Source organism: Artibeus jamaicensis, unplaced genomic scaffold (genome assembly GCF_021234435.1).
Source record: "Artibeus jamaicensis isolate MK-2021 breed Jamaican fruit bat unplaced genomic scaffold, CSHL_Jam_final contig_1539, whole genome shotgun sequence".
In the NCBI taxonomy this organism is placed as follows: domain Eukaryota; kingdom Metazoa; phylum Chordata; class Mammalia; order Chiroptera; family Phyllostomidae; genus Artibeus; species Artibeus jamaicensis.
In genome coordinates, this window is record NW_026521299.1 from 1,249,294 (window position 1) to 1,275,376 (window position 26,083).

Sequence of the window (26,083 nt, forward strand, 5' to 3'; positions counted from 1 at the left end):
TTTGCTGGATAGAGTAATCTTGGGTGGAGGTCCTTGCCTTTCATGACTTGGAACACTTCCTTCCAGACCCTTCTTGCCTGAAAGGTTTCTTTTGAGAAATCAGCTGATAGTCTCATGGGAACTCCTTTGTAGGTAATTCTTTCTTTTCCTCTTGCTTCTTTTAGAATTCTTTCCTTATCTTTAATCTTGGCTAATGTAATTACAGTGTGTCTTGGAGTGTTCTTCCTTGGGTCCACCTTCTTTGGGACTCTCTGAGCTTCCTGGATTTCCTGGAAGTCTATTTCCTTTGCTAGATTGGGGGAATTCTCCTTCATTATTTGTTCAAATAAGTTTTCCACTTGTTGCTCTTCCTTTTCCCCTTCTGGTACCCCTATAATTCAGATGTTGGAACATTTGAAGGTGTCCTGGAGGTTCCTAAGCCTCTCCTCATTTTTTTGAAATCTTGTTTCTTCACCCTTTTGTTTGGTCATTTTTTTCTTCCTTCTGGTCCGCTCCATTGATTTGAGTCCCAGTTTTGTTTCTATCACTATTGGTTCCCTGTGCATTTTGCTGCATTTCACTTAGTGTAGCCTTCATTTTTTTCATCTAATTTGCAACCAAAATCAACCAGTTCTGTGAGCATCCTGATCACCAGTGCTTTGAATTGTGCATCTGATAGGTTGGCTATCTGTTCAATGCTTAGTTGTATTTTTTTCTGGAGCTTTGATCTGTTCTTCCGTTTGGGCCTTCTTTTTTTTTTTTTTTTGGTCTTGTCAAGGCTGTTACATAGTGAGGGGTGGAGCCATAGGTGTTCATCAGGGTGGGGCAACCCACTTGCTAGGTTATGACACTATATATGGGGCCAGGGTCAGAGAGGGAACAATGGCACTTGCTCTGTTCTCTCTCGTATTTCAGTCTCTTCCACTGCTTCTCACAAGCAAATTGGGCCCTTCTGGTGCTGATTCCCAGGTGGGTGGGCTTGTGTATGTTCTAGGACCTTGTGGGTCTCTCTAGCGAACTCTCCTATAAGGCTGGGAGTCTCTCCCAGCACCTCAACCCCCACAAGTGTTTTTAATTGGTGCTTTTAGGCTTTATTTTTCTTTGCTGGGGCCCTGTCTGTCTCACTGCCTGTTTTCGCCTGGTTTGTCTGTGGGCAAATGTGTGACTGCGGTCTGCTGGCCGCCTTGAGTGCTTCACTGGGTCTGTTTGTTGTCTCTCTGTGTCCAGGGTCTGCTAGCTGCTGCCTGCACTCCTAGGTCTGCCAACCGCTCCTTTTTCCTGCCATGACCCCTCCTTTCTGGCTGCTGACTCTGCCCCTCTTACCAGTGTGGATGAATGGTTGTTGGACTTCCGTAGAGTTTAGTTTTCTGTCTTTTGGTTGTTTTATTGTTTCTAAATTTTTGTTGTCCTTAATTTTAGTTGTGCAAGGAGGCACAGTGTGTCCACCTACACCTCCATCTTGGCTGGAAGTCTATTTATTAAAATTTCTCAAGAGAAATCACTGTTTGTTTCTGGAGATAATGCTTTTCAGCATCTTCAAGACTGTGCCTAGGAACTTCTGGCCGAGATCGAGTCATAGGTGGAAACATTGTGCCTCCTTGTACAACCAAGTTTAAAGACAACAAAGTTTTAGTAACAAAAATGCAGCCAAAACACAGAAAATTGAACTGTACAGAAGTCTGACAACAATGAACCATTCAGCGAGACCTGTAAGAGGGGTGGAGTCAGCAGCATGGTGGGGTCAGGCAGGAAAGATCGGTGGACCAATTCAGGAGCACACATGCAGTTGGTGGATCCCAGGCATGGGGTGGCAATGGGAGGACCCAGTGAGGGCGCAGGGTGGCTGGCTGACCACGGTCACACATTGGAGTGCAGATAAACCAAGCAAAGGAGCGAACAGTGACACAGACCACTCAGGCTAGGGCCCCAAAGGTGTGTCTTCTTGCCACAAAAATAAGGACTTGATGTATTATAAGTATTTGTTTTACTTGCCTACAGCAACATTTATTTTACATGTATATTCAGTCTTTATAGTGCATTGGTAATATGTGGCTTGGATGTCATCTCATCACTTAAAAATTAAAACATTGATGGTGAGAGGTCAGTGTATATAAGTCTCTGACTTATGGAAGTGTTATGCTTTCAAACTTTATTTCTAAGTTTAAAATTTGGAGTGTATAGTTCAGTAGAAATAGTGTTATAAATGTTGAATAGGGTCCCGAGTTAGCTCACAAAATCCATAATAGATTAATTATATATGGGGCAAGCTTACTAGATGGAGTTCTGGATCATGGTTGTTAGGGACCATTTGAAGTGGGAGGGAAGATAAAGGAGAAGAAGAAAAAGTTTTTACTTTCCTATTTCTAAGAGTAAGGTTTTTTAGATCATCAAGATCATATCTCTGCAAAGACCTTTTGGGTTGTGATTGAGGGATGTGACCAGCATCAATGAGCCACCAGGAGATGATGATGTCATGCAATGTGCAGAATGATGTCACACAAAGAAGCATTATCCTTTGTCTCTTTTGGTTTTGGAGTGTTTATTCATGTTTAAGTGGGTGAATTACCTGTTTAGATTATATAAGCCTAGAGTCTAACTGTTTTACATATAAACACAAAGTATTGCACAGTTTGAAACTATAGTGAATTCCAGGACTGCAGTTACCATGGGTGAAGATTGTTTTGAACTTTACCAAGTGCTTTTCACCATTTAGAAAATGTTCTGATTCTGGGCAAGCTGTTTCTGGAATTGAGTTTGTTTGGGTTGAGAACCACTGACTTAGATTAACTTCTTAAACAGCTGAAGCTTGCTTTTGACACTCATTTCTCTCCTTTATATCTCTTTTCCACTTAACAAGTCCCCTCTTCTTGTGTACCCCATTTTGCTGATTCTGCCCTCACCCATCTGCTACTGTATTCTCTGCCCCAGCCAGGTCCATGTGCTCTGCTATTCTCCCTTTCTTGCCAAAATCCTCAATTCTTTAGGATATATAATTTCAGCTAAGTCAAGGGGAAAAGTAGAGAACATATTTTGGAGCAGAAATGGTATTCTAACTAGACCAACTCTAATTCAGAATATGTCCTACCATGCAGGGGTGTCCAACCTGTGGCCCACAGGCTGCATGTGGCCCAGGATGGCTATTAATGCAGCCCAACACAAAATCGTAAATTTACTTAAAACATTGTGAGATTTTTGTGTGTGATTGTGTGTCACAATGTGTTTAATGTTTGGTCCAAGACAACTCTTCTTCTTCAGTGTGGCCCAGAGACACCAAAAGTTTGGATGCCCCTGGAGGCTCCCCTAACCTCATAGTGTAATAGCTTCCGAATCCACAGGTACTCTGGAAATTTTGTCTGTTTTTGATTTTTCAAAATGATTTTTGTTACAGTGGTAGCGGGGATGGGGCAGAGGTCTGGCTAGCTGTTTGTGGTACGTATGTCATTTGAAAGTTGGGGAATCCTAATGTGCAGAAAATCCAGATAAGGGTGGGCTAAGTTTACTTAAACTGCCTCTAATCATCTGCTCTAGTGCCTTCTCAGGCAGAGCTGAAAACATGCATTTCCTTTTTCTAAAATAAATTTTTTCCTCCCTCCCTCTCCCACCTCCCCCCCCTTTTTTTTTTTTTTAAATCTTTGTCTTTTAACCTGTCTGAAAGAAGGGGCTACAGTTCAGGGGCACACATTTTATTTTAGAAACTGTCTCAACAAAGGTTGATATGAAGTTAGAGGCTTGCCGATATAGGAAACATCCACCTCAGTAGAGCCCTCACTGTCTGCCTTTCAGGTAAAGTTGGCTGTGGCTTCTTAGCCCATAAGAGAGGTTCTTCGGCCCCTTTGAGGGAGCCTTGCTGCAAGAAGGTTGAATATTTGGCTGTCGGTGGTGTGTTGGCCCTTCTCAGATGCCTGGAACAGGGAGTTCAGGGAGTCTGGCCTTTCCCCCAGCTAGCCCCTGGCCCTGGGCTGCCTTTGAGGACTCTGTTTCTGAGAATGTTTATTCATTCTTTCATTAAACGTTTATTTACCACCTGCATTGTATGCCAAGTACCAGGAGCTCAAAGACAAATGAGACAAGATTCCCTTTCAAAAACTTAACTGCCTGTAGAGAAAAACAGGCCCATAAATGATGAGCCCGGAAGCATTAAGTATCTGTGGAGCCTGCGTGGTACAGGAAGTCAGAGGCAGAAAGGCAATGCCAGGCAGAGGAAGCTGCGTGAGCAATGGTTCTCATTTGAGAGGTCACGAGACTACGTACAGTTTTCTGTCACTGGACTGTAGAGTTTGGGGGTGGAGCACAGCGTGAAACTATACTGGAAAGATGGGCCAAATCATAGAAGCCTGTATACCATGCCAAGGAATCTGGATATAAGGCTTAGTTTGTTCTCTGTTGCCATTGACCTGGGCCGTAGGCAGCCAATCAGTGTTTCTTTTTCTCCCTTCCTCTCTTTCTAAAAGCAATGAAAAAATACCCTTGGGTGGGGATTTAAAAAAAGGTCTTTAGGACAGTGCCTGGAGTAATGTAAGCAGTTATTAAATATGAACTACTATGTAAAGATTTTTGTTCTCAGAAATGTCATTCCTTTTTATTTTTCCTAGTATTAATTTTATTATAAAAGATTCTAGACAGAGCTATTGATCTTCTCTTTTCTTTTTGAACACTTTTCACTTTCTAGTTGTCTCTAACGGGTATCTCTTCTATTTCACATAGGAATGTATTTCTGTTTTTACAGATGATACTCTTAAACCTTATTGAACCTGTCTGGTTAATCAGGTGTACTATAGCATGTTTGTAATGTAGAAGAGAATGCGAATGGATTGTTGGATATGTCCTTGAGTTTATTACACCTATTCGGCAATTAGTGTTTATTGGCTTTGTGTTATTATTGGTAAACACTAATTGAGTATACTTATCCTAGACTTTGTGCTGATGGAGATCTAAATGATACAGTTCTAGCTCTTGAGGCTCTCATTTTTGTTTTAGAGACCTTCATTTTTAGCTTGAACTTTTTTGTGTCCTCTGCAGCTACTTTATATGGTTTGAGCCTGCTGTCTCCAGCCAGTTGAGTGTACTGTTGTCTCGGGTGTTCATTCATTGAGTGATCTCTGCAGGGGAAACGACCAGAAGGTCTGATGGGCCTTATCTTTCACCAGCATATGTGAGCGACAGCTGGCTCATTTTGAGCACTAGTGCCTCTTAAAATAAGCATGTAAGTTGGTTAAAATTAGGGCCAGTTCTGATAAAAATTTAAAGATAGCCTAGTGTATGATAGGAATCTTCCTTTTTCCTCAGTATCGTCCTTGGACAGTTTTTAAAGCTCAGATAATTTATGTGCTACACTTTTCTAACTAGTTGTTTGAGGCTTCCATGAAGAAATCTATCCTTACTCAACAGTGAATAGCCAACAGTGCCTGTTAGTGGAATAGGTCCTCTTTTTTTGAGTATTATTAGCAAGTGCATTTTCACTTTGCTAGCAGCCTGTGTGTAAGTTATAAAATTAGAAATGTATTATTCAGAGTTCACTAATTTCTACTCTTGATTTAAGTTTGGGAATTGTGAAGACATGGAAGTAAAGGATTAAAGGCAATATGTTAGGATGACCAGAAATGTTTCTAACAAAGTGAGACATCCCAGGATGTGGGTCAGGAGATATAATATCTTTAAGACCAGTATAGGGGAAAGCATCTGGGACCTAATCACTCAGTGGTTGGGAGGAAATGGATGGAAACTCGGTGGCCGAAGAGTAAAGAGAGGGCAGCTATTCCTGAGTTACAGTGGATGAGGAGTCCCTCCCCCCACTATCTTAGTCCTAATTCTAGAATGATCAATAAAAGTATATGTAAGACAGACATTGGATTAGAAATTGCAGCCCAAATTTCAGGTGATGGTCAAATGTGTAGTAAGTTAGGTGAGTTATGTAATAGTCAATTAGATGAACAGTTCATAAGTAACATGACTTAGATGCCTGGACTCTTGCTAGTTCTCAAAAAAGACAGGCTCCAGCCAGACAGGGTATAGGGCTTCAGCTAAGCAGGCAAGCCTCCAGGTTTAGTGGAGGGAATTAGAATGCTCATCAGGGCTACTGTTGAGAATTAAAAAGAAAGAATCTTTCCAGAATCCTTGTTCTATCAACTAGGGCAGTATTAGCTTGGGGAGTAGGGTAAACGGAGTCCCTCAAGTCATGGACTTGGGGAATGGAGAAAGTGTGTAAACTGGTTACATTTTTTGAGAGTATATATCACTATCATGTCTGTGGAAGGAAATTTGGCATTATCTATCAAAAACTGATTGGATTGTGGGAGATAACTGCAGGAGGGTATGGGTTATTTTGGAGGTGGGTAATGAAAATGTTCTAAAATCAATTAAGCTTAAGACTGCACAATTCTATGAATTTACAGTCATACCTCGGTACTCGCCAGCCTCAGAACTCATCAAACCCTCTACTCCTCTCCTTGTCACATTTAGATGAGAAAAAATGTTTCGGCACTCCGTGCTTGCCCAGGACTTACCGCACTTGCTAGAACTTGTATGAGTCATGACACTGCCCCACAAGAGAAAACGGTTCATTATTCAGTTGGCTTTGGCGCTTGTCACAACTTACAGAATTAATTAATGATGATTAACGAGTTGCCACTGTATTAAAAACCAGTGGGGGGGAAAAGTACACCATGTGAATAGTACACACAAGAAAGCTGGGATGGCTGTATTATCATCAGACAAAATAGACCTCAAGACAAGGATTATTACTAGAAATTAAAAAAAAAAGCATTTCATAGTAAAAGGATCAATTCATCAGAAACCATGTTAAATATGAACCTAATAAAAGAGCTTCAATATACATGAAATAAAACCAGACAGAATTAAATGGAGAAAAGGGCAAATCCACAATCATAGTTGGAAATTTTTAATACTCCTCCCTCAGTAGTTGATAGAACAACTTGAAAAGTAGCAATAAGGATATAGAAGATCTGACATTTACAGAACACTGCACATAACTGCAGAATACGCATTCTTTAAAGTGCATGGGTATGTTTGTCAAGATAGATCACATGTTAAACTATAAAATATGTCTCAGTAAAGATAAAAATATTGCAAACTTACATAGTATAATTCTTGACCACAGTGGAATTAAATTGGAAATCAGTAACAATAAAATAACTGGAAAAGCTGCCCCCCACACAAAAATTTGGAGTACTTAAAATACATTTCTAAAAAAACTCATGGTCAAAGAAGACATCATAAAATAAGTAGAAAATATTTTTATCTACTTTAAAGTGAAAATGCAACATATCAGACTTTGTGGGAGGTAGCAAAAAAAGTAAACAATGGGAAATTTATGGCTTTAACTGCTTATATTAGAAAAGTGTTTAAAAGTCAATGATTGAAGCTTCCAACTTTAAGAAGCTAGAAAAAGATGAGCAAAATAAACTCAAGTAGAAGAAAGGAAAAATAAAGGGTAGAAATCAGTGAAACTGACAACAGGACAAAAATAGAGAAAATAAAGACAAAAGGTATTTTTTAAAAATATTTTATTAGGTTTATTATTCTTTTATTTATTTTTTGAGAGAGGGGAAGGGAAGGAGAAAGAGTAGGAGAGAAATATCAATGTGTGGTTGCCTCTCATGCGTCCCCTGCCAGGAACTGGCCTGCAACCCAGGCATGTGCCCTGACTGGGAATCGAACCACGATACTCTGGTTCACAGGCCCGCGCTCAATCCACTGAGCTACGCCAGCCAGGGCAAGACAAAAGGTATTTTTTTAAAGATTAATAAAATTAACCTTTAGCAAGACTGCTCAAGAGAAAAAAAGTACTGTCAGGGATGAAATAGGGGATATAGATAGATTTTGTAGATGTCAAAAAGATGTTAAAGGATATTATTAATATCTTTTGTCAATAAATTTGACAATTTAGATAAAATATGTGAAATTATTAGAAAAATATAACTTACCAGAACTGACAAAATGAAATAGAATGTCTGAATAGCCCTATATCTATTAAAGACACTGCATTTGTTGTCAAAACCTTTTTCATAAACAAAACTGCAGGCCAGAAAGTTTTATTGGTGGTTTCTATAGAACCTTTAAGGAAGAACTAATACCTAAATAACACAACTTACTTTAGGAAATAAAGAAGGGAAACACTTCCAAACTTGTTTAATAAGTCTATCATAACTCGAGTAACAAAGTCTTGACAAAGGTGTTGTAGATAACATGAATGTCTATGTTGAAAATCTAATGGCTTCTTTTAAAAAAGCTATTAGTATTAAAAAGTTGTTTAGGAAAGTTGCCGAATATAAAATCAAAATACAAACATCAATCGTCATAAAGTTTGGAAATGAAGTAATACTTATCTATTCATAGATGATACAATTGTTTACATAAAAAAAAATCCTAGCCCTGGCAGGGTAGCTCAGTTGATTGGAGCACTGTCCCACACACCAAAGGGTTGTGGGTTCCATTCTTGGTTGGGGCGGGTACCTAGGTTGCGGTTTCCATCCCTGCTCAGAGTGCACACAGGAGACAACTGATTGATGTTTCTCTCTCACATTGTTTTTCTCTCTAGCACTCACTCTTGCTCCCTCTGCCTTCTTCTCGCTCTAAAATCAATAATAAAAAAATATCCTTGGGTGAGGATTAAAAAAACCCTAAAGAATCTACAAAACAATCACTAGAGCGAATAACTGAGTTTAGTAAGGTTGCAGGGTACAAAAAGATCAGTATAGAAATATTACTTTTACTGCTATGTTTTAGCAGAAAACAACTAGAAAAAACAACTTTCCTTTACAAATACTGTCAAAAATACAGAGAAACAAATTTAAGAGGAGATGTATACTAAAATTACAAAATGTTGCTGGAGGAGTTAAAGAAGACCTAATTAAATACTCCATACCTGGACTGTATAACATATTCAAGGATAAGCTAACTCATTTTTGTTAATATATCAAATCTTTCCAAATCCAGCTACAGAGCCAGTGCAATTCCAGTCAGAATTTTAGCAGGTGCTTTTTTTTCCCTGACAAATTGGCAGGCTAATGTAAAAATTTATATGAAAATGAAAAGGACCAGAATGATTATTTCATCTTGAAAAGATGAGGATTTATACTACTTACTTTTGAGACTTAAAATGAAGCTACAGTAATAAAGATATTGTGGTATTGGCATAAGGATAAATAGATCAGTAGAACAAAATAGAAAGTTCAGAAATAAGCCACTGTATATAAATTGTACCTCAAGTAAGACAAAACCAATTAAAAAAACCCAACATTGTAAACAACAAATGCAAATCTAGAAGGAAAGAATTTTCTTCTATTAAGTCATACATCTGGCCCTGACCAGTGTGGCTCAGTTGGTTGAAAATTTTCCAGCAAAGCAAAGGGTTGCCAGTTTGATTCCTGGTCAGAGCATATGCCTGGGTTGTGGGCTGGTCTCCAGTTGGGGCACGTGGGAGAGGCAACCAGTTGATGTTTCTCTCACATGGATGTTCTCTCTCTCTTCCTCCCTTTCCCTCTCTCTAAAAGTAACTAAATAAAATCTTTTAAAAATAATAAAAGGCACCACTTAAAAGCCATATCTGTTCATGCAGAAGTTTTGAGAGTAACTACCTTTTAGGGCACCGTCTAAGATTGAATGGCATATTTCTGCAGGTTATCTAGGATGAAATGTTAGCTACTTTAGCAATTGAAATGTTTGTTTAGGTTGATGCAGGTTTTTTTAAAATCTAAAAAAACTGCTTCACTGTTATGTTGTGTTATATCTTTGCTTAAAAACAAGCCTGTGCTATGTCTGAGCAGTGAAAATACTTAAATATGGATTTGGACAGGAAGCTCAGAAGCCAAGGACTGGGGGCTGTGATCACCTTAGTGCAAAAAATAGTGAAGGAAGCAAAGTGTATTTGTGGACTTTTAAATATATATATATATATTTTTTATTGATTATGCTATAACAGTTGTCCAATTTCCCCGCCCCTTTATTCCCCTCCACCCTTCACCCCCCTCCCAACCACATTCCCCCCTTTAGTTCATGTCCGTGTGTCATTCTTATAAGTTCTTTAGCTTCTACATTTTCCATACTATTCTTGCCCTCTCCCTATTTTCTACCTACCATCTATGCTAGTTATTCTCTGTACCTTTTCCCCCTCTCTTCCTCTCACTCCCCTGTTGCTAACCCTCCATGTGATCTCCATTTCTATGGTTCTGTTCCTTTTCTAGTTGTTTACTTAGTTTGCATTTGTTTTTGCTTTAGGTGTGGTTGTTAATGATTGTGAGTTTGCTGTCATTTTACTGTACATGTTTTTTATCTTCTTTTTCTTTGGTAAGTCCCTTTAATATTTCATATAATAAGGGCTTGGTGATGATGAACTCCTTTAACTTGACTTTGTCTACCCTTCCATTCTAAATGAAAGCTTTGCTGGATAGAGCAATCTTGGATGTAGGTCTTTGGATTTCGTGACTTTGAATACTTCTTTCCAGCCCCTTCTTGCCTGTAAGGTCTCTTTTGAAAAATCAGCTGACAGTCTGATGGGAACTCCTTAGTAGTTTACTGTCTCCTTATCTCTGGCTACTTTGAAGATACTTTCTGTCGTTTTAGTCTTGGCTAATGTAATTATAATGTGTCTTGGTGCGTTCCTCCCTAGGTCTACCTTCTTTGGGACTCTCTGAGCTTCCAACTTTATTTCCTTTGCTAGATTGGGGAAGTTCTCCTTCATTATTTGTTCAAATAACTTTTCCACGTGTTGCTCTTCCTCTTCCCCTTCTGGTACCCCTATAATTCAGATATTGAAGCATTTAAAGATGTCCTGGAGGTTCCTAAGCCTCTCCTCATTTTTAAAAATTCTTGCTTCTTCATTCTTTTCTGTTTATTTGTTTCTTTCTTCCTTCTGGTCCACTCCATTGATTTGAGTCCCAGTTTCCTTTCCATCACTATTGGTTCCCTGTTCATTTTTCTTCATTTCACTTAGTGTAGCCTTCACTTTTTCATCTAATTTGCGACCAAAATCAACCAGTTCTGTGAGCATCCTGATCACCAGTGCTTTGAACTGTGCATCTGATAGGTTGACTATCTGTTCATTGCTTAGTTGTATTTTTTCTGGAGCTTTGATTTGTTCTTCCGTTTGGGCCATTTTTTTTTTTTTTTTTGGTCTTGTCAAGCCTGTTATATATTGAGGGGTGGAGCCTTAGGTGTTCACCAGGATGGGGCATCCCATGTTGCTGGGTTGTGACGCTGTATGTGGGGGCGGGGCCCGAGAGGGAATAATGGTGCTTGCTCCACTCTCTGTGGGACCTCAGTCCCCTCCGCTGCTTCCCCTGAGCAAACTGGGCCTTTCTGGTGCTGATTCCCAGGTGGGTGGGCTTGTATACATTCTAGGACTCTGTGGGTCTCTCCAACTAACTCTCCTGTAAGGCTGGGAGTCTCTCTCAGCACCTCAACCCTCACAGGTGTTTTCAGTCGGTATTTTGAGGCTTTATTTCCTGGCGTGTGAACGTGGGACCACCTGGTCAGCCACCCTGTGTGCAGTGCCTCGCTTCACAATTGCCGCCTTGCTGGGTCTGCCCATTGCAACCTTGTGCCCCAGGGTGTGCCAGCTGCTGCCTGCATGCTCAGGGTTTGCCTGCTGCCATCTTGTACGCCCGAGGTACCTTTTGCATACCCAGTGCCACTGCTTTTTGTGCCACAACTCCTCTCTGTCCAGCTGCCTGACTCCACCCCCCTTACCAGTCTGGATGAATGTGTCTATTTTATCTCCTTGGTTGTCTGACTTCCATACAGTTCAATTTTTTGTCAGTTCTGGTTGTTATTTTGTTTCTAAATTGTTGTTGTCCTTATTTTGGTTGTGTGAGGAGGCACAGTGTGTCTATGTACACCTCCATCTTGGCCAGAAGTCTTTTTTCTTTCTTTTAAAAAAAATTCCTCACCTGAGAACATGCTCACAGTTTTTAGAGAGAGGGAGAGACAGAAGAAGGGAAACATCTGATGTGAGGGAGAAAGAAACATTGATCAGTTTCCTCTTGCATATACCCAGAGCAGGGACTGAACCCACAACCTAGGTACATGCTCTGATTAGGAATCGAACCTCTGATCTCTCAGTTCACTGGATGGTGCCCCAACCATCTGAGCCACACCGGCTAGGGCTTTGTGGACCTTTTTAATTCCCCAGTGAGGGTTCAATTTTTGTGGGACCTGAAGTAGACTGATTATTGCAATTTATTGACCCTATCGTTAGCAATAAAGGTTCCAAATTACAGTACGCAAGTGGTGGAATATTTGAATGAATGCTGGCATAAGTCCTGTTTCTGCCACTTAACTTAGTCCCAGCTTTACCACTGCCCAGCTGTGATTCTTGGGCAAGTCATTTAACTTTCTGATCATTTGCTAATTGTAGATTTGGAGTAAAGATTATTTAAGATCCTTTCTAGCTCTGAGATTCTGTGAACCTGCAAATCTGAGAACTCTCACTTCTCAGCAGCGTCGTGCGTTTTCACAAAGATGTCTGAGAGCCTTCCTCTGCTGTTTCTTTGGCAGATCGCAGTCCTCTGGCAAAAATGAAACAATCAAAATCTGTTTTTCCAGCTTGATTTCATCTTAGCTTCTCTGCTCTGTAACAGTAACAGATGTCCGGAAAATGTTTTCCCACATACTAGAAATGGAATAAATAGCAGGCTTCCATTAGTCTTTTCAGCCACCCTTGGACTCAGTGACAGCATTCTCAATTAGGAACACAAATGCCAAATAAAATTTGTGCCAGGGGCTGTAGGGCGACTTCAGATCAGATCTCAGATGAGTGGTTTCCACAAACCCCCACAATAGTTCCGTGGGTCACCTTTTAATCTATTCTGTGCTACTACTATAGAGTGCAGACAAATGCAGTTTAAGAATTCTTACCACCTTTTTTTTTTTTGAGAAAGGAGTAAGTAATATTCATTTTTATTGAGTTCTAAAAGAAATCACTAAGTGACAAAGCAAGTGTGTGTTGTGCCATTATTACTGTTATGGGAGAACAGCCCACGGCGGTCCAGTGGGCCTGCACGTACCATCAGCAGTTCTGAGAGCGGGCTTGAAGAATTCTTAGTTGTTCAGCTTTTGATGATTACTTGCATATTGGATCATAGAGCTGATGGCACAGTACCTTCTGTATTTTTGTTAGTCTCTTGGTAGAGACTGGGTGTTACCTCTGGAATGGTGGTGAATTAGCCCTGGGCATACTTTATTAATCTGATTGGGGTGGTAAAGTTTAGAAAGGTTTCTGATGGAGTTAAACTATAACTTTACCCACCAAAGTTTAGATTTATTTTCTTATTAAGGTTAAGCAGTCCATGGTAGGTTGTGAAAAGAGAAAGGATGTCTTCCATCCATTTGAGATAGCTTATATATCCATTCTGTGCTGGGTGTGTTTTGGAGGAACAGAATATTAAGAGAAGATGTTAGAAGAAGTAAGATAGTCCAGTGAGCAGACCTGGGTTCATACTTTGCCTCTGTCTTTTCCTGCCCTGTCACCTTGGGCAAATTACTTCACATCTGGACTTCATGTTCTTCTTCTTTAAAATGGGGAAAATAATATATTATGAAGGCTAATGTGTTTAAGCACCTTAGTTCAATGCCTTGTACAAAGAAGATGTCATTATCATTAGACTGGTTCTGCTAGTCCAGGTCAAGGGATAAGGCTTTTCCTTATTTGTAGTGTGCAAAATAAATTATTTTATTTTTAAATATATTTTATTGATTATGCTATTACAGCATAATGGGGATATATATCCCCATTATTTGTTCCCTTTATACTCCTCCACCCTGCACCACTCCACTCCACCCCATCCTCAAGCATATCCCCTCCACTTCAGTCATAGCTGTGGGTCATACATATAAGTTCTTTGGCTTCTCCATTTCCTATACTATTCTTAACCTCTCCTTGTCTATTTTGTGCCTTCCAATTATGCATCTTTTTAAAAAATTTATTTGATCAATTATGCTATTACAGTTGTCCCATTTCCCCCTCTTTATTCCCCTCCACCCTGCACATCCCCTCCCACCCACATTCCCCACCTTTAGTTTATGTCCATGGGCCACACACACAAGTTCCTTGGCTTCTACATTTCCTATATTATACTTAACCTTCCCCTGTCTATTTTCTGCCTACCATTTATGCTACTTATTCTCTGTACCTTTCCCCCCTCCTCCTTCCACTCCCCCGCTGATAACCCTCCAAGTGATCTCCATTTCTGTCATTCTGTTCCTGTTCGAGTTGATTGCTTAGTTTGTTTTTGTTTTTGCTTTAGGTGTGGTGGTTAATAACTGTGAGTTTGTTGTCATTTTACTGTTCATAGTTTTTAATCTTCTTTTTCTTAGATAAGTCCCTTTAACATTTCATATAATAAGGGCTTGGTGATGATGAACTCTTTTAACTTGACCTTGTCTGGGATGTAGTTTATCTGCCCTTCCATTCTAAATGAAAGCTTTGCTGGATAGAGTAATCTTGGATGTAGGTCCTTGCTTTTCATGACTTGGAATACTTCTTTCCAGCCCCTTACTGCCTGCAAGGTTTCTTTTGAGAAATCAGCTGACAGTTTTATGGGCACTCCTTTGTAGATAACTGTCTCCTTTTCTCTTGCTGCTTTGAAGATTCTCTCCTTTTCTTTACTCTTGGCTAATGTAATGATGATGTGCCTTGGTGTGTTCCTCCTTAGGTTCAAGTTCTTTGGGACTCTCAGAGCTTCCTGGACTTCCTGGAAGTCTATTTCCTTTGCCAGATTGGGGAAGTTCTCCTTCATTATGTTTTCAAAGAAGTTTCTAATTTCTTCCTCTTCTCTTTCTGGTCCCCCTATGATTCAGATGTTGGAACGTTTAAAGATGTCCTGAAGGTTCCTAAGCCTCTCCTCAATTTTTTTTTTTTTTTTTAATTCTTGTTTCTTCATTCTCTTCTGGTTGAATGTTTCTTTCTTCCTTCTGGTCCACACCATTGATTTGAGTCCTGGTTTCCTTTCCATCACTGTTGGTTCCCTGTACATTTTCCTTTATTTCTCTTAGCGCAGTCTTCATTTTTTCATCTAATTTGCGACCATATTCAACCAGTTCTGTGAGTATCCTGATTACCAGTGTTTTGAACTGTGCATCTGATAGATTAGCTATCTTTTGGTCACTTAGTTGTATTTTTTCTGGAGCTTTGATCTGTTCTTTCATTTGGGGCATTTTTAAAATTTTCTTTGTGAGCCCGATACATAGTGAGGGGCGGAGCCTTAGGTTTTCACCAGGGCAGGGCAACCCATATCACTGCTTTGGGATGGGGACCGAGAGGAAACAGTGATGCTTGCTTCGCTCTCTGCTGGTTTTTGTTCACTTCCACCACTTCCCACAATGAAATTGGGTCCTTCTGGGGCTGATTCCCCAGGTAGGTGGGTTTGTGTACATTCTAGGACCATGTGGGTCTGTCCAACGAATCCTTCTGTGAGGCTGGGGGTTTCTCCTGCTGCCTCAACCCTCACTGGTGTTCTCAATCAGAAGTTTGTGGCTTTATTTCCCCATACTAAAACTTTGGGTCATGAGGTCTGTCTCACTTCCCAGTTCTTCCTCCCGGGTTATCTGCACCCAGTCTGCAGTACGCTGCTTTTCTGGTCCACCAGCTGCTGCTTTGCTGCGAGTCCTCTCTGCCCTGCTGCCCATCTCTGCCCCTCCTACTGGTCTGAATGAATGTTTCTTCTTTAACCCCTTGGTTGTTGGACTTCCATACAGTTTGATTTTTCTGTCAATTCTGGTTGTTTTTTGTTTTTAAATTTGTTAAACATTTGTGTTAAATTTGTTTAACAAATTTGTGTTAAACATTTGTCCTTCTTTTGGTTGTGCAAGGAGGTACAGTGTGTTTACCTACACCTCCATCTTGGCTGGAAGTCAAAATAAATTGTTTTTAAATGCCTCTTAGTTGACCGAAGGACATCTAGCCCAGCCCGTAGAATAAAAGGACATAAAATTAGTTTAAACTGTGTGTCTATCTTCATATTCAGCTATATCCTAGGAAAAAAAGATGTTAAATCAGCTTTCTTATATGTCAGGGCAGAGTAAAAATGTCTGGGGAAAAAGTTAAGAGTGATCATGTAGGTAGAGATTGTGATTACTGACAAAAGTAATAATCTCTGTAGAAATTCTCTACTCTGATTGTCAAAATTATACAATAAAATGAATTTTATCCTCTCACTTGCTAATTATTCTGTGCCCTTCCTGGAAATATGAATGATCACTTTTCATCCAGGGCCTAATCTACTTTGGGGCAGGAAGACAGGTTTTGCTCTTTTTTGATTCCTCTGTGTTTGTGCTGTGGAGGAGGCCGTGTGCCAGCAGGCTGGTGACCTCCTGACTGAGGTTAGTCTCCAGTTCTGGCTGGCTGGCGTTCACACGCATGCAGTCCCTTCAGAGGCAGTTGGAGACATACGTCCTCTTGGTTGCTGTCAGAAGTCTGTGTTGTCTTTCACCAGCTGACATGGCTGCATAGTTCATAGAACTGTGCTGTAGGCCTGTTGTTTTCGATTAGTTGGTCTGGGCTTTACAAGCCTGATTTTTGACTAGCTTCACTGATAATTTTATTCCCTGTCCTCTGTCTCTTGTGACTATTAGAACCAGAAAAACAAGTTACGAAAATCTATTCCTGGAGCAGAGTGGGATAAAATATTTAGGGTTTCTGGGGAGCATTAATTCAGTTTTAATCTTATTCAGGTTTTAATTTCTAGATAGCCAGGTCAAAAGGATAGAAATAAGCATATTGGGAATGGAAGGTGCGACATTGAGATAGATTGATCTGAGGGGCTGTCTCTTAAAGAAAACCTGCACTGGCTGGTGTGGCTCGATGGAATGAGTGCTGGCCTGTGATCTGAAGTGCCACTGGTTCGATTCCCAGTCAGGGCACATGCCTGGTTGCAGGCCAGGTCCTCAGTGGGCAACATGTGAGAGGCAAGCACACATTGATGTTTCTCTCCCTCTCTTTCTCCTTCCCTTCCCTTCTCTCTAAAAATAAATAAGTAAAATCTTTTTTAAAGAGATAAAAGAAAACTCGAGTTCTCAGGTAATAACCGAAGCCTCCTAAACCTTTTAAAATTTTGACATACAATATTACATGTTTCAGTTGTACAATATGATTTGACATTTGTATACATGTTGAAATGATTATCTAAATCTTTTTTTAAAAAAGAGAATCATTTAAGCCTATCCTAAAGGGAGAGGGTAGTAGAATCCAGAAATAACAGTGATTGAGATTTATTTATTGAGCACTTAATAAATGCCAGGTATTAAATGTATGAGAGTTAGCTCTTTCAATCCCAGCAGCCCTGTGAGGTTGGTTGAACAGTTTGCCTGCACTCCCAGTGTTAATAAGTGAGAGAACCAGGTTTTGTGCCCAAGTCTAACTCTGAAGCCTGTGTTCTTAACCACCAAGCCATAATGATGGAAGTTGAAAACTTTGTTCTTGAAGGACGAATTTTCGCATCTCTTTTCCATCTGCAGACTCCGGTTTTCTCTTCCTTGAAGTATTTTAGTTGGTTGACTGAAACCTTAAACTATTCTCAAACTTTAAAGAACAGAAGAAATCACCTTGAGTTTGTTAAAAATGTGGATTCCTTACCCACCTCCCCAGTGTGATTCAGTATATCTGGAGTGTGTTAAAATAAACATATTAAAGTGATTCTACCCATGTGATCAGAGGCACATAGTTTGAGTTGCATTGCCCTGAATACTAACAAGGTTAAGATGAAATGTAACACAATCTCATACAGTTTAATTCAAGGCTTTAAAAATGACATTTATTTTATATGGGGCTGTAAATAGAGTTAGATTTTTGTATAGAGTATGATGTACAATTAGATCTGTGGTAACTATGAACAATCATTCTGAGAATATCAGTGCTAACAAGCAGTGTAATTCATTCTTGACTGTTTATGTTTCATTTTATTTGAAGCATGTTCCTCTTTTTCCAGGGAAATATATTGGGTTGGCCAAAAAGTGTGCTTGGGATTTCCTGTAAGATGGCTGTAGTAGTTAGTACTTAGTTGTCTTAGCCAACATACTCAAAATATCCAAATCAATAAAGTTATTGGTGAAAATGAAAAATGTGTCTTATTTTATGAAAAAACTGAATGAACTTTTTGGCCAATCCAATACTCAAAAAAGTCTCTATCACTTAATTTTTCTAAAAATGCCCTTTTATCATGAGGACAAGTAACTTACGTTAGCAATTCTCAGCCTTTCTCCCCACTCCTGCGTACTAGAGGGACCCTCACTCCTGTCTCTGTCAGTAGCCATTCCTGCCATGTGTCAGCTCTGATAGGAAGATGGGGTCTTGTTAGAATCCGTGGGGAGGACAGGAGGATACATACAGTCTTTACAAACTAATTTTACGTCTTTAAATATTCTTATCTTTACGACAAATACTTCTAAAGGATGCCCGCCCCAATTTCTGAGCTGCTGTGGCTTTCCTGAATACTTAACAATGGAGGAAGGTTTGCTAGGAGGAAATAATAATTGTAATATCCTATTTAAATACACAAGGGGCTTGAGAAAGAAAGCCTTTCTGTACCTAGTGATTACAAATAATGTTGAGTTCCATTTGCTGCCTTCCTTTTCTTCCCTCCCCCAAATTCCTCAGGGCATTCACTTATCTTCCTTTTCTTTCAGTTGTTGTTTCATGTCATGGAAGTATTATATAAGTTCTTCTTCTGTTTTATAATTCTGCTTCCTTGCAGTCATTTCTTGCAGGAAAAGAGGAATTCTTTTCCTCTGTAGTTTCCAGACAATAGGAGCCATTAGAGAAAGCTTGTCTTTTTGTTTCAGAGAATAAAATTGGTTCATACTTAGTAAATGTTGATTTAGATTTCTTTTTATTAATTTTTCTTTTTTTTTCATTGTATTTTTTTTCCATGACCATTTATCTGCCTTATACCCTGCCACCTCCACAATCACCACATTGCTCCCATGTCTGTGAAAAGTATGTGTAAGGGTCTGGGGTTTAATTTTACTGTATTTAGAAGCTAATAATTAGCCTGCTACAGTTCATGCGTGTGTTACGAGACTCTTGGATTAGACACAAGGGACTTAATTACTTATGCCCAGTAAGCAGCCTAAGCATATGCTTGCAGTTAGTTCCCTCCCCAACCCCCAAGTCCCATGGGAGTGTCTTGAATGAGCCTAGATAGATGGCCCCACATGTGTTACAGAAATGGCACGTTGAGCTTGGGGAATCCATTGTTTTTGGTATGCAATAAGCAAGCCTCCTCTTCCTGAAGGGGACGTTACTTCATCCCTCAAAGCTGCTCTTTGCAACACAGTCCTGAGAAGTGGGCTGGGTGAGGATTGGTGAGGGTCGTGCATTTTTAGCACCAGCAAGACAGTGTGGCCAGCTTGAGAGACCCATGGCAGAGTAGTTTTCCCAGTAGTGAATACAGTAGGTAACTGACTGAAATCTTAGAAAGATTTCATATAAAATAGTTGCCATGTGAAAAGGTAAAAAGGGTAATATAATGAACAGTCACCTCCCAACCTGAGAAATAAGTGTTTTCCATACAGTCGAAACTTCCTGTGGAAACTCCCTCGTCCCACAGGTAAGTAAGTCCTTCCCTGAATTTGTTACCATGCCAGTGCATTCCTGTGTATTCCTTATTATCACACAGTATTGTTTTGTGTGTTTATAAACCTCTAAAATTTTTTACTATCTTTAAAAAATTGTTAAAGAACTTTTGTACATAGTACCATGTTAGGCATTATCGAAAAAAATTAAAGCTTTTATATGTCATGATCTTATGGTTCAAGGAAAACCAAAAACACAGCTTAGTAAAAAGAAAGGACATGTGTAAAAAATAAAAGTTAATAAACAATATACAACTCCAAAGTCAACTATTAGCATCTAATATATGTAAAGGCTAAGTATAGTTATGGATAGGGGGCAGAATGCAATTAACTAGTGTGTGGAAAATAATGATGCTAAGCAGTAAAAAAGAGTTACAGGAATGAGATTCATCAAGACAGTTTGTCTCACAGGAGAAGGTTACGCTATGAGAAACTGGCCTTAAATTGATCAGCTGATGGAGATGAGAGAAGGGAGCTGGGAGTAGCGAGCTAGCAGTGCATTTAGCTAAGAGGTGCACAGGCTGAGCGTTCTGTGAGGTAACCATTTCGATTAGGAAGGGCGGCTAAGCCTGCACTGACTTCAAAGTGCTGAACATCTAATTGCTCAGGAGTGGTTACACATGAGAGAATTACAGAATATCCTAAGATCCTAATTGTTTAATGTGCATTGCAGCAGTTGGGGAGAGAAAGCCTCAGTGAGAAAGGATGTTTTGAGTTGGGCCTTGATTGGCAGATCATGATGAGGGTGCTCCAGGAAAGGGAGTGAGTGGCCCAGCACCTGAGCAAAGATGAGACCATGAATGTGGAATAGTGAGAAGACTAACCTGTGTGAATTGTTTATGTCCAGGCCAACTGACTAGAGTTTCCCATGGTCTAGGCTTACTGATTGCACATTTACAGTGCAGTTCAGCAGTTTTTGTCTGTCTTGTATTTCCTGAAGATTAGCAACTAGACCCAGTAGCATGATGAGATTCAGGTCCAGTCCCTTTAGCAAGACTGTAGGTGGCGGCTGTGTGTTCTTTTATCACATCAAAGGTATGTGTAAGGGCCTGGGGTTCATTTTACCCTACCTAATTGCTAATAATTAGTGTCTTACTTGTTCATATTTTAAGTGTGTAGAGCTCCCTCTTATGTTTTTTTAAGTAGTGTTAAAAATATACCTGCTTGTTTTCTGAAATGTCCTGGACTGGCCTTCCCCCACTCTCCACCCCCATTTTAAGTTGGACTCTTCATTTCTGTTACCCCATCTTACTCAATTTGGATTCCTCTCCTAGCATTTTCTTCTCAGTGCTAGGCCCCTGCCCCGGGAAGGAGCCTTTGTTAGTTTATATGAGTTTATAGGGCTAGACTGTTCTAGCTCCTTTGGGCCTCACTGAGGACCTCTTGTAGTGGACAGAACCCCACCAATTTCGATTGCTATCTCAAATTGGTCACATGGTGTTTTATTTAGCTCTTGGTTGTCTTGGGATTCTTCTGTTCTGTGATCCATCAGATGCGCTGTCATTTTCCTCTGTGTTGATCTGCACAGCTGCTTACAGCACTCGTGTCTTATGGTTGTTGATGTTTTCCCCTTCTTGCTTGTATATGGGGGGTTAGAAGGATGCTTTATTTTCTAGTTTTAAAGATTTTATTTATTTATCTTTAGAGGGGAAGGGAAGGAGAGAGGGAGAGAAATATCAATGTATGGTTGCCTCTCATGTGTTTCCTGCTGGGAACTGGCCTGCAACCCAGGCATGTGACCTGACTGGAAATTGAACCGCGATCCTTTGGTTCACAGGCCCACACTCAATCCACTGAGCTACACCAGCCAGGGCTTATTTTCTAGTTTTAAATGTTATCCATGGGCTTTTTGTGTTGCTATCTAATTGCTGTTTTTATGTGGGCATTCAGAAATATCAAAAAGCTGTGTTGTCACTGCTACAGCCATTTCCCCAGAATCTTCATTGTAGGTTCTTGAGTAAAAAGATGGCATGGGGAGGAAGAAGAGGGTACGGGGGGAATAAATGGGGATGGAAGAAGACTTGAATTGGGATGGTGAACACACAGTACAATATACAGACGAGGTATCATAGAATCATAAACCTGAAACCTATATAATTTTATTAACCAATGCCAACCCAATAAATTCAATAAAAAACAGAACTAGTAATACCTATTTTGGAATAAGTATATCTAAGCATTTATATAACTGTGATTTTATATATATATATATCTCTATATATATCTCCATTATAAAAAGAAAAAGAAGAAAGATGACATAATTGTGAGTATAATAATAGGTCTCACCCAACATTTTATGTAGTGTAGAGGCAGTGGTCATTAGATGTTTGTTATTAATGTTCTCTTTTCCCTAAATTCAGAAGTGTTATTGGCTGTATGCCTGTTTAGCAGGTTCCCATGGAAATAATAGCTTCTTATCATTATTCTTTCCAGGTTTACTAAGAATCTTTCCCCAGACAAAATCAATTTGAGCACCCTGAAAGGGGAGGGTCAGCTGACCAACCTAGAACTAGATGAAGAGGTTCTACAGAATGTGCTGGAACTGCCTACCTGGTTAGCCATCACTCGGGTCTACTGCAACAGGGCCTCCATCCGGGTGAGAATGGGGGTCAGAGTGCTGTTGTTCTCTTTGGTCGGCAGGCCTGCCTTCCACAGTCTGAGTCTTTGCTTTTCTCTTTCAGATCCAGTGGACAAAGTTGAAGACGCACCCAATTTACTTGGTAATGGCTTGTCTTGATTGCAAATAATTAAGTGGGGATTACTGGGGTGTGGTTTTAAGGGATCTGAGAGAAGATGTAGAGGGGTCCTGATAAGCTGTCCCTTTTAGGGAGCTGTCGGTGCTTTGTCTGGCCTGTGGCTTCTCTCTGAGACAGAGTGACTATTGTCTGGACTCACTCTGTAACTGCTGGGCAGTATAGAGATGAGCGTTGAGACATTTGAGCCAGGAGTCCTGAGGGTTTAAAAAAAATTTTTTTTTAATTTTTAGAGAGAGGGGAATGGAGGGGGAGAAAGAAGTATTGATCAGTTGCCTCTTGCACATGCCCTAACCGGGGACCAGGCCTGCAACCCAGGCATGTACCTTGACCTCGAATTGGACCGGCGATGTTTTGCTCTGTGGGATGACACTCAACCAACTGAGCTGTGCCGGTCAGGGCCTGAGTTGGTTTTGTTTTGTTGTTTTTCACAAGTTTTGCTGCCCAGGTACAACCTTTAGATTTCCTTATTTTTTCTTAGACTCCTAACAAAGGAAAAATTAGAAGTTTAGTTCATGTTGACTATTAGGTGATTATCAAATGACAGCTCTTAAATAACTGATTGATGTGTATCTTTATCCCAAAGACTGGAATCCCAAGAGGAACGGTAATATCTCTGTAACTGGGATTTATGTTTCAGTTTTCTGCTGGGAGCTAATCCCATACTTGTTTAAGAGTTTTGCTGCTAATGGAAATGAAAGGGGAAAGATGAGACCTCTCTTTGTATTTCAGTTTGTTCATTCATTCAACAGATATTAACTGTCTTCCCACTGTGAACATAGCACTCAGCTAGGCACTGGAACACAGGGACGAACAAGACACAGCCTGTGCTGTGTGGGTTTTTGTGCAGACGCTTAGCTCTTCATGGCTTTTATTTCAGTGTCTGGATAAGGTGGAGGTGGAGATGAAGACATGCGAGGAGCCTCGGCCTCCCAATGGACAGTCTCCCATTGCCCTCGCTTCAGGACAGAGGTTAGTTGGAAAGGTTAACTGGTCCAGATCACCTTTAAGTTAAAAAATAAAAACTTTATTTTGGAAAATTTCAAACATACGCTTAAGTAGAGAGAACAGGATAATGAACCCCCATGCACCCAAGATCTCACTTCAACAGTTACTAACATTTGGTCATTTTTTCACCTTTCTCCTGCCATTTTGTGTGGTGTGTGTGTGTTTGTGCTGTAGCACTTGAAAGCAAATCTCAGACACCATATAATTCCACCCATGAATACTTCTGTGTCATGTATCTTTGACAGACGAGGACTGAGAAGAAAAAAGAACCCATAATACCATTATCACAATGAATAGAATTAATAGGAATTCTTTAATATTCTCTATATTTCATATTCAATTTTCCTGAATTGTCTCTAAAATGTTTTTTATAATACAATGTGGATCAAAGAACTATGTACATTATACTTGGGTGATAAGAGTTTTAAAACTTTTTAATTCTAAACACCGACCCCACCCCACTTTTTAATATATCATTTATTCTTTTTAATAACTGGATTATTTTTTATAAAGAATTTCCCAGATTCTTAGTGTCATTTAAAATGTTTCTCATGTAGTCTGGTAGTTAGAATTAAAGGCTTGATTTGATTTAATTATTTTTTAAAGAATATTTCAGAAATAGCCCTGGCTTGTGTGGCTCAGCGGACTGAACACCAACCTGCAAACCAAAGGGTTGCTGGTTTGATTCCCAGTCAGGGCACAGGCCTGGGCTGTGGGCCAGGTCCCTGGTTGGGGGCGTGTGAGAGTCAACCAATCTGTGTTTCTCTCCGTCTCTTTCTCCCTCGCTCTGAAAATAAATTAATTAATTAAAAAGAAAAAGAATTTTCTTTAACCAGCTATTTGAGTACCCTGAAATATAGTTTTTACAGGTATGTCAGGATGAATGCTGGATTCTTTACCTTTACCAAATATAAAAATCCTATGTACCTAAAACTAACACAATGTTATAAATAAAATATATAACTAGAAAAACAGTTATGAGTTGACAGCTTAATCTCTAAAGAGATTTTGGGGGGGTGGGGAGAAGAAGGAAGAGGTGTACTTTTGAAATCATGGGTTTTGCTTTTTTTACAGCTTTATTATGGTGTATTGGGCATTAAATAGACTGCACATGTATAAAGTATACAATTTGATAAGTTTTGGCATATGCATATACCCATGAAACCATCAGCACGATCCATGATAATGAACATACCCATGGTCACCCCCACACGTAGTGACCTTTTCCTTTGTATCCTCTCCCTTCCCTTCCTACCTCCTCCTATCCCCAAACATTGCCTTCTATCACTATAGATTAGTTGCATTTTTGTAACTATATAAATGAAATCACATACACACTGTTTTTTTGGTCTGGCTTCTTTTATTCAGCATGGTTATTTTGAGAATCATCCATGTTGTTGAGTGTATCAATAGTTTATTCCTATTATTGTTGAGTAATAATATTCCATTGTGTGGATATACCACAGCTTGTTTTCCATTCACTTGTTTATGGACATTTTATTTTCAGTTTTTGGCTATTGTGAATAATGCTGCTATGGACACTCATATCGAAGTTTTTGTGAGGTTACGTGCTTTTATTTCCACTGAGTCAATATCTAGGAATGTAATGGTAGAGTGGTATGGTAGGTAAGGATTTAAGTTTTTTAGAAACTGTCATACTTTTCTAGAGTGGTTTACTATTTTACATTCGTGTTACATGTTATATTTTTTTTAATAAAAGATTTTATTTATTGATCTTTAGAAAGGGGAAAGGGAAGGAGAAAGAGAAGGAGAAGAACACCAGTGTGTGGTTGCCTTTCATGCGCCCCCCACTGGGGGGACCTGGCCCACCACCCAGGCATGTGCCCTAGAATGGGAGTGGAACTGGTGACCCTTTGGTTCTCAGGGCAGTGCTCAGTCCACTGAGCCACACCAGCCAGGGCTACATTTTACATATTTTAACATGCTTTCTCATTTTACTTTTTTATATCCTACATTTATATGTACTTTTTAAATATATTTGCTGTATGTCATACTTTTACAGTCATTATTCTTTTTGCTGTTCTGATGTCCCTATCATTGGCCAGTGAGAACCTTTCAAAATCATCACCTATGTCCTTTGGACAAGATCCCAGTAATTTTCCTGCTTTTAAACAGTGCAAGATTTTCAGGCTTCTCTATACATCCTTACCTGGGACCTGGAATCAGATATCTCTCCAAGAGACCCTGATTCCTTTGACTAAGAAATGTTATGTAGAGACTACAGTCTGGGGAAGATGGTATTCTTTGAGTTGCCATTACCTTGAAGCCTTTCTAGTGTTCAGTTCTAGGGGAAAGGTATTTTCAAGAAAAGGAAAAATAAAGCATGACACTATTCTGATGATTTGTTTTCTTTTGAGAGTTACAATATTTTATTTAATACACAGTGTTTACATATTTTTATTTTAAATCATTTAAAATTTTTCAATTACAAGTTGACACACATTACTATATTAGTTTCAGATGCACACCCAGTGGTTAGGTATTACATACTGGCTAAGGGATCATCCCGATCAATCTTGCACCCATCCACACCATACATAGTTATTAGAATAGTATTCACTATATTCCCTATGCTGTACTTCACATCCCCATGACTCTTCTGTACCAACCAATTTGCACTTATTAATTCATTCACCTTTTTTGCCAATCTCCCCAAAACTCCCCCATCTGGCAGTTGTCAAAATGTTCTCTATATCTATGAGTTTTTGTTCTGCTTATTCATTTATTTTGTTTTTTAG

At 39.6% G+C, this 26,083-nt stretch overlaps 1 protein-coding gene across 1 annotated transcript in view; it reads left to right on the plus strand.

The window, feature by feature from the left end:
• BLTP3A (bridge-like lipid transfer protein family member 3A) overlaps positions 1 to 26,083 on the plus strand; it is an 80,219-nt gene that overhangs the window by 7,563 nt on the left and 46,573 nt on the right. The window contains exons 2-4 of the mRNA XM_037144326.2: positions 21,997 to 22,159; positions 22,245 to 22,283; positions 23,197 to 23,288. Of these exons, the coding sequence (XP_037000221.2) occupies positions 21,997 to 22,159; positions 22,245 to 22,283; positions 23,197 to 23,288 (294 nt within the window). The remainder of the gene's footprint in view (positions 1 to 21,996; positions 22,160 to 22,244; positions 22,284 to 23,196; positions 23,289 to 26,083) is intronic.